General features: G+C 23.3%; 1 protein-coding gene across 1 annotated transcript; it reads right to left on the reverse strand.

Annotated features, from left to right (window-relative positions):
- Positions 1-5,313: 5,313 nt before the first annotated feature.
- On the reverse strand, positions 5,314-6,182 carry LOC106760490. The gene has a single exon (XM_014643919.2). It carries the CDS (start codon positions 6,115-6,117, stop codon positions 5,314-5,316), a length of 804 nt encoding a protein of 267 aa, XP_014499405.1. The 5' UTR covers positions 6,118-6,182.
- Between the last annotated feature and the right edge of the window lie 3,310 nt (positions 6,183-9,492).

The raw sequence follows: 9,492 nt of genomic DNA on the forward strand, positions 1-9,492 counted from the left end.
TAATAAGCATATTTTAAAGAATTAATTTGAAAAAAAAAATTGTAATTTTTAATCATGACTTGAATTACCTTTTCAAAGAAAAAAAGTTTGTTTTCGGTTGTGTATGAAAGGTTGATGATGAAAAATGGAATGTTTGCTTAGATTTAATTCGAAGATCAAATTAGTCTCCTTAATAAGTAGGAGGTACTAAAGTTATTGTTTTTTAATAACATAATAAATGTAATATAACAATTTTATTTACTAAAATTTTATTTTATTATCTATCAAATCATTCATAAAATTTATCTTTATTTTTTTCTAATTTTCATATTTTTAATAATTTTTTTCATGTTGAGATAATATATACATACAGAACAAGAGATTAAACATTAATAAATAATCCATCAATGATAGATAAAAAAAATATCCGTTTATAAATTGATAGGGAATGAATATTATACTACTCATATCTCATAAGTATTTGTTATCTTAAAAAAAATTAAAATTAAAAATTATTTTATTAAGTTAAATTTAATTAAAATTAAATTATAATTTATATCTTATGAGATTAAATTTATTTAAAATTAAATTTTAATTTAATTTATATTTCATATTTTTTATAATTTTATTTACATTTTTGTTTTAAAAATTTATAAAATATTATTTTTAAAAATATTTATGGCTACAGCTACTTGTGGGTTTTTTAAACTCATATATAAATTTTAAACAGACATTCGATAATGAAACATCTAGGTACTATCTCTGCTTGATTCACTTCGTTGTCATGGCTAAATAGAAATTGACATGATAGACCCAACAAAATTTCATTAGAATAGACTCAGACTTATATCTTTGATACCATGTTAAAAAGTGATTTTAAGTCTAATTCAATCTCATAAATTTGACTACGAAGATAATGTTTACATCTACTTATGTACTATAAATTCATTTTCTTTTTAGTAAATATAGTACATCTAGTTATGTACTATATCTCAATGAAAGATTATATATTTGAGTAGGTTGTTGTGGATGTTTGATAGTAAAATTTCTGAAAAGAAATATGTTGATATTCTACCAAACATTTAACTCATGTAGAAATATTAACAATATTTGTTATATGAAAAAACTATAACCCACTTATAAGATATAAACAGATGTGGTTAAAACTCAACAAATAAACTATAATTGTCATAAATCGATTAAACAATTTGATATTATTAAATTAAAAAATAAAAAAATATTAATGTATATTGTACCGAAAACTAGATTACAAACTTAAATTTCAAAGACAGATTGTAAAAGGTGTTTCCGAAATTATATAGTTAAACACTGACAATTTATTAATTCTCGTGCAATTTGCTTTGAATATGCAACACTTCACGGATTAGAAAATATGATTCTGATATGATTTTATATATTCATTATTATCACTCAGCTTTTAGAATACTAGATATATTTTCCTCTAAGATTAACCGAAGGTATATCTATATAATAATAACTAAGTTAAACTTATAGCTTCTTTAATTTTTGTGCACTAATCTAAAAAGCCCTTTAGTTTTACATGATACTAGTTTAGTGGAATTCCAATGGAAAAAAAAATACATACATTGTTTAAGGATACTTGAGATTCAACTCATAAACCAAAAAATCTTAATGGTTATTAACGTATATAAGAATCTTTATACAAAGTAATACTGAAATCACAAGTAAACATATATTGAAACTAAAATTCAATTGCAAAACTAATATGAAAATTTAAATCATCTAAAAATCTTAATATTAAGACAAAACTTAGTCACAAAAATGGGTCCTAAAAGGACAGTCTAATTAGCAAGCGCATTTGGAAGGTTGGTGTTGTGGTTGCAAGTTGCTAATGAAAGACGATAGGTGTTGTATATTTTCAGTCGCTTTAGCAGGTGTGCTTGGAGGATTGGCGTTATAGTTGTAAGATGCTAATGAAAGATAGGTGTTATCATTGGCAAATGACGCCAAAGAAGGATTAAGATTAAGGTTTAGGTTAAGACTAAGATCAAGATTAGAAAAATCTGTTTGCCTTAAGGGTAGATGTGTTTGTAAAGAGTCACCTTGATAAAGGGAAGATGTTGTTGTTTCCTTTGATTCTAAGAAAATGAAAGGTGTTTTTGTTGTTTCTTTTAATCCACTACACCTGAGTGAGAGACTGAGATCTAGTTCTCCTTCGAACTCTATTGAATTCTTCCAAAAATTAAGACGATGTTTATTTCTTCCAAACTGAGAAAAATTGTCCGGATGAAAGAATATATATAAAGAAAAATATGATAAAATTTGATAAAAGATAAAGATATAGGATTTTTTACGTTACATATATGAAAAAAGATAATAGATAAGATATATAGATAATAAGTGTAATTTAAAATATCGTTTCAATGAATGTCTTTAACTTTGAATACTATTTCAAAGTTGGATGTTCGAAATCTGATATTAATGAAACTGGTTTGGAGTAACAGAATGTCATTTGCTATCTCCTATTATCTTATATCTCTTTTAATTCTGAAATTCAAAAAGTAATAAAAAAAGTTAAAACCTTTGGAAAACCATTCTCCAGTTCTATATTTGTTTAAAGAATTTAAATATCTTATGAAATATCTCTAAAATTTGTAGAGATATCAATGTCATAATATAAAAATTTATTATTATATTATATTTTTAAAATATTATTATATAATAACTGATTATTTAATACTTTTAAATATAATTTTTTTGATTATATTTTCAAAATATTATGATATAGTAATTAATTATTTAATATCTTAAGATATTATATTTAATATCTTCAAGTAAATAGAATCCACTATAACCTAGAAAATCTATAAATATAATATTCCCCACCACAAGAAATAAATACTTAATTATCATATTCAACTATAAAACTCAATTTTCATATGTTTTACCTTCGTCATATTACTATAATTTATAACATATCTTTATTTTTTTATTAACTTAAGTATTATAGAGTTTTTTTTTTTTTTCTTAATGAAACTCTGCTTCTCTTTAAACTCAAAGCTCTTCCACCAAAATACAATAATTCAAAATAATTCAATTTTTCAAAGTCTCATTTTATTAAAACAAAAATAATCCGATTCAACTTAAAAAAAAAATCAACTCAAGAAATTATAAAAATAATTAAATAATAAGATTTAATTAATTTAATATTAAAATAGCTTTAATATAAATAGTTTAGCTATAAATAACATGTTTAATAAAAAGTTGAATGTTCGAAATCTGATATTGAAGTAACAGAATATTATTTATTATCTTATATCTCTTTAGATTCTGAAATTCAAAAAGTAATAAAAAGGAGTTAGAACCTTTTGAAAATCATTCATCCAGTGGTTCTATTATTTGTATCTAATATTATTTTAATTTATTACAGGCGCTGGGAGAAGGCAATACAACTTTGTTCGAATATTTGAGAAATTCTAGTTGTTTAAAAAATTTTAATTTAAATATCTTATGAAATATTTCTAAATTTTCTACAGATAATATGTCATAATTTAATAATTTATTATTATATTATATTTTTAAAGTATTATGATATAATAATTGATTATTTAATATTTTAAGATAAATTTTATTTTATTATATCTTTAATATATTATTATATAATAATTGATTATTTAATATAATAAATTTTATTATATTTTCAAAATAATATGATATAATAATTAATTATTTAACATCTTTAGGATATTATATTACATATCTTCAAGTATAGAAAATATATAAATATAAGAAATAAGTACTTAATCATCATATTCAACTATAAAACTCAATTTTCATATGTTTTATACCTTCTTCATATTATTATAATTTATAACATATCTTTATTCTTTTATTAACTTCACTATTATAGAGTTTTTTTAATGAATCCCTCTGTTTCTCTTTAAACTCATGGCTCTCTCACCAAAATACAATAATTCAACTTTTGAAAGTCTCGTTCTATTAAAACAAAAATAATCTGATTTACTTTACAAAAATCAACTTTACAAACTATACAAAAAAATAATACTTTCAGTACTATTGCCAAATAAATTATTTCATTTTCTAAAATTTGTAAAAACTTCGACATCTTATTCAAACCTACTTATTTAGAAAAAACACATGTATATTATTATTTATTTATTATTATTTCATGGTAAGGGATGGGAAAGGTATACTGTAGAAAAAACGTGAGTAATTTATTAATGCTTTGAAGTGGTATAGTTTACGAGAATGGAAGATATATGTTGTGAGAACAATCTCAATATTTGAGTAGATTTTGGTGAATGTTTTACAGCGAGATTTCTAAAAATTTATATTAAATTATATAATTAACTTTTTTATTTAAATTATAACAAAAAAGTTTATATTAAATTATTCTGAATTTTTTGTATTAAACTAAATACAAAATAATTTATTATTTTCAATTATTTATTTTTTAAAGGTCGAGACTTTTATGAAACTAACGGATTATATTTAATACATTGATATTTGAAAAAAAAATATTTTAGTTAAAAATAATATAAAAATAATAGTCACTTAATTAATTGTTTACATAAGTCAGACATCTATCAACCGTATAACTCCGGTGAATAAAATATAAACAGAAATCTGAGTAATATATTAGTACCCGTTATTGTATACTAAAATATATTAGTACCAGTTATTATATATATACTAAAACAAATATTAACAATATTTATTATTATATACTATAACCCACCGTATAAAATATAAACAAATGTGGTTAAAACTCAAACAAACTATTATTGATATAAATTGATTAGACAATTTGATATTATTGAATTCAAAATAAAAAATGTTAATGTATATTATACCGAAAACTATACTATAAACTTAATTTCAAAACAGATTGTAAAAAAGTGTAGTTAAACACTAATAGTTTATTAATTATGGGGCAATTTGCTTTCAATAAGCAACGGATTAGAAAATATGATTTTATATGTTAATTATTATCACTCAGCTTTTAGAATAATATTAGATATATTTATAATAATAACTGAGTTAAACTCATATAGTTACTTTAATTTTTGTGCACTAATCTTAAAAAACCCTTTAGTTTTACATGATACTAGTTTAGTAGAATTCCAATGGAAAAAATACATACATTGTCTAAGGATACTTGAGATTCAACTCAAAACAAAAAATCTTAATTATATATGAACCTTTATACAATCAAATCGATACTGAAATCATAAGTAAATATTTCTTGAAACTAACTTCAATTAAAAAACTAACATGAAAATTTAAACACATGTAAACAAATCCTAATATTAAGACAAAGTCTAATGAGAATCAAACAAAAAAACCAGGTAGAAGTTGATTGATGAGAGTCTTATAGGTATCATAAAGAAGACGATCTTTGGCACCAGTTCGATGGATCTCATTGTGCTTGCAGAAATATTTTAGATGATTAAGTGTGCAGCAACCAAGCATCTGACCAAGCAATAAAAACAACCAATTAATCTCCTTTTTGTTTTTGGCAATGATGGGTCTGCTGCTGCTTTCTCGTTCGCAAAGAGGACATTTTGGGAACACCGGACTCATCCAAACCCGTGGAGCTCTATTATGCCACTTATGTTTTCCTTTGCTAATAATTTCACATAAGTCATTCAATTTCTCTTCCAAATTCAGACTCAACTCGAATTCATGCTCGCACCTCTTGCAGTGAACCTTTCCTTTGATGGTGTTGATATTATTCTCCAATAGATATTCCTTACTATGGACGGTTGCTCGTTGATTCTTCGCCCAAGGAAACAATGCAGGAACAGTTTCGCTCTTTCGTTTACTCCGTCGAGTACATGAAGTCTGACAAGACCTAACTGTAGAAACATTATTTGCCGCTTCAACAGACGCATTTGGAAGGTTGACGTTGTCGTTACAAGATGGTAACGAAAGATTGGTGTTATTGTTGTTGGAAAATGTCGACAAAGAAGAAGGATTAGGGTTAAAGTCAGGATTAGAAGAAAGTGTTTCCATTAAAGGTAGGTTTGTTTGAAAAGAATTTGATGGGAAAAGGGAAAGGAAAGAAGTAGGAGTTTCCTGAGAAGTCCCACACCGAAGCGAGAGGGTGAGATCTAACTCTTCTTTCGACTCCATTGAGTTCTTCCGATACGTGTCTGTGCCTTCAAAATTTGACAAAAACTGAGACAATTGAAGAATATAAAGAATAATATATTAAGATAGAATTTGACAAAAAATAAAGATAAAAGATTTTTTGGTTAATAGATAATAGATGATAAGTGTTATTTAAAATTATTGTTTGGATCGATGTCAGTAACTTTGAGACACTATTTCAAGTTTGTTCAAACATTGAAAGTTGGATGTTCGAAATATGATATTAATGAAACTGGTTTGGAGTAACAGAATATTTGGTATCTCTTTGGATTCTGAAACTTCAAAAAATATCAAAAAGGTATTTAATACATTTTGGAATCTGGTTTGTCCAAAATCAAATAACGAATTAAAAAATATAAAAACTTCTCATTGATGCATTGATATATACGTATAATATAAGACTTTAACTCGTTTTCACAGTTCAAACCTTTTGAAAATCATTCGTATTGGTTCCATTCCATGTATCTAATTAATATTGTTTTAATTTATTACAAGGCAATACAACTTTGTTGTAATATTTGAGAAATTCTATGAATGTAAGCTTGTTTAAAGAATTGAATTTAAAACAACTAAATTAATATATTATGAAAATATTGATAATATATTATAATATAATAATCTGTTATTATATTATTTTATATTTTTAACATTTTATAGTATAATAATTGATTATTCAATATATTTAAGATAAAATATACTTTATTATATCTCCAGTCTACTATTATATTATAACAAATTATTTAATATCTTTCAGTATGATTGCCAAACAAACTATTTAGTTTTCTAATATTTGTAAAAACTTCAACATCAGATTCAAACCTACTTATACCGGGAAAAACGTATAATATTATTTATTTATTTATTTATCATGGTAAATGGATGGGCAACGTATACTAAAAAAAAACTTGGGTAATTTTTTTAACTCATTTAACTCTGATTTTGTTCTAAATTTCAAATTGTGATAAAAAAATGTAAAATTTTATTCTATTTGTTTTAATTTGTTTTGAAATTAGTTTTTTAACGATATAATTAATAATACCAAAATAATAAGGGTCCCTCATTTTTACTCATTTATATAATTATTTTCTCCATAAGTCATAATTCTTAACTTTTTTTACAAACTTTTCGTTTAGCTTCCATTTTTCAATGTATCTTACATTGAACAAACCCAAAAAAAAAATCAAGTATATTTTAAAGAATTGATTAATAAAATCTTAATTGTAATATTTAATATTGATAGACTAAAAATACCTTTTCAAAATTAAAAAAAAAAAGGTTTGTTTTCCCTGGTGTGTAAAAGGTTAATTGGTGAAAATGGGAATGCTTGCTTAGATTTAATGTAAGATCAAAATAGTTTTAGTCAGCTTAATTAATAGCAAAGCTCGTGTTGTTTTTCAATATTATAATAATTAATACTCCCATATCAGAAAGTTCAACTTCTAATGTGCCAATTAATAGTATTTTGGCTGGAAGCTAGTGTTGTGTTCAAGTTTTTTAATATTTTAGTTTGTATGTTTTTAGAATAATCTTTATTTTTATTTTTGTGAAATTTGTAAAAGACAAATGTTTTTAATAAATAAATAAAATATTTTATAATTGAAAATGGAAAGGAAGGTAGAAATATTAAATGCTAAAAACATTTTCTTTGACCGCAGTAAGTATACTAGTTTCAGCATTTCAATATAGTCAACAGTTAAGTCTTCAATGAAAGGACAATCAATGTATATAAAATCCATGATTTAATTTAAATTGATTTTAATAACTAGTTTAAAAAATATATAAACTATCTCAAAAAAAATTATCTTGTAATCTATAAATTTGAATTTCTTAAGAGTTTGCCAAGGATGTTCACTACCAATTTGAATGTGTTAATCCCATGACTGAAAGGATATAATAAGGTAGTGATATTTTGACTTTAAATTATTTAAATGAGTTTATTTGTAGCTGTATTGTTTTTTCTAGTTTATATCTATTTATATAAAAAACATATTTATAAAGAAGATTATTTTTTTATTTACATTTATTTTTCAACTTCATTCTTTAAATAATTTTTTTTTAAAATTAAATAATTATTTTATTTATTGTATTCTTTAAATAATTGTATTTTTAAATTTAACCATTTTTTTCATTTGACCGATTTTCTTTAAACTTGACGGTATATTTATTTTAATGATTTTTCATTACGATAAAATTTAAGTGGACACACGCAAGTAATATATAAATAAAATAATATCTAATATTAATATATGTTATAGTTACTAAAATAAAAAATATTGACAATATTTGTTTTGTGAAATAATATATCATATTATTCTACTGTACAAGATCTAAACAAGAGTTATTAAAACTCAAATGAACTATAATTAACATAAAAGAATTGTACAATTTTATGTTACAGTACTAAAATTAAAAATATATTTTATTCTTAAATTTCGAAACGGAAACCCTGAAACTTAGATTTCAAAAGCATATTGTAAAAATTTCTTCCCAATCATAAGTAACAGTTCAACCATTATTAATCTAATAATATTCGGACGTAAATGTGTAACAGATAATGAATTATTAAAAATATTGTCCTACTATTTATATATTTTTTCCGATAAAAAAATATTAAAAATACGTTGTATGTACGGTTTTGTGTATTGATTATTATATACGTTAGCTTTTGGAATATTCATTATAATTAAGGTGACCTATCTTAGTTGAGTGAGAGCCTGAGAAATCGAAAATAAAAACAGAGTTTTTGAAACTTGTTAGCAATGGAAACTAAAAGACTCAAATGAAAAAATAGCTAAAAATTAGGCTAAAACCATTTAGGCGTCCCTATTTTCGTAAGGTATTTTCAATTTGTTACTTTTTTTCTAAATCTTTCCAATTGAGTTCTTATAAGTATTAATTTGAAACAAATTAGCCCCTGCCGTTAAAAATTGTTAAAGGTGTTAAAATTGTGCAGAGGTGAATAGATGATGTGGTTAAAATTGTGCTTTTGAAGTGTTAAAATTGTGTAGAGGTGTTAAAATACAATTTTAACACAGTTAACGATTTTTTAAAGGTAGAGGCTAATTTGTTTGAAATTAGCACTTATAAGGACTCAATTTGGAAGGTTTAAAAGAAGGAGACCAAATTAGAAATATCTTACGAAAATAGAGACGCCTAAATGATTTTAACCTAAAAATTACAAAAGGTATTATATTTCCCTTGTCAAATCTCCACAAATACTAATTGATTATTTTCTTGAAGTTAACTTAGGTTTTCCTAAATACTCCGATATCTATTTAGAGATTTTAAGATGATAATTAATAAAAACCTAATTATAACATTTTCTTATGAAATAATTCTTATCAATAATATTAATTA

Source organism: Vigna radiata, chromosome 5 (assembly GCF_000741045.1).
Source record: "Vigna radiata var. radiata cultivar VC1973A chromosome 5, Vradiata_ver6, whole genome shotgun sequence".
NCBI lineage: Eukaryota > Viridiplantae > Streptophyta > Magnoliopsida > Fabales > Fabaceae > Vigna > Vigna radiata.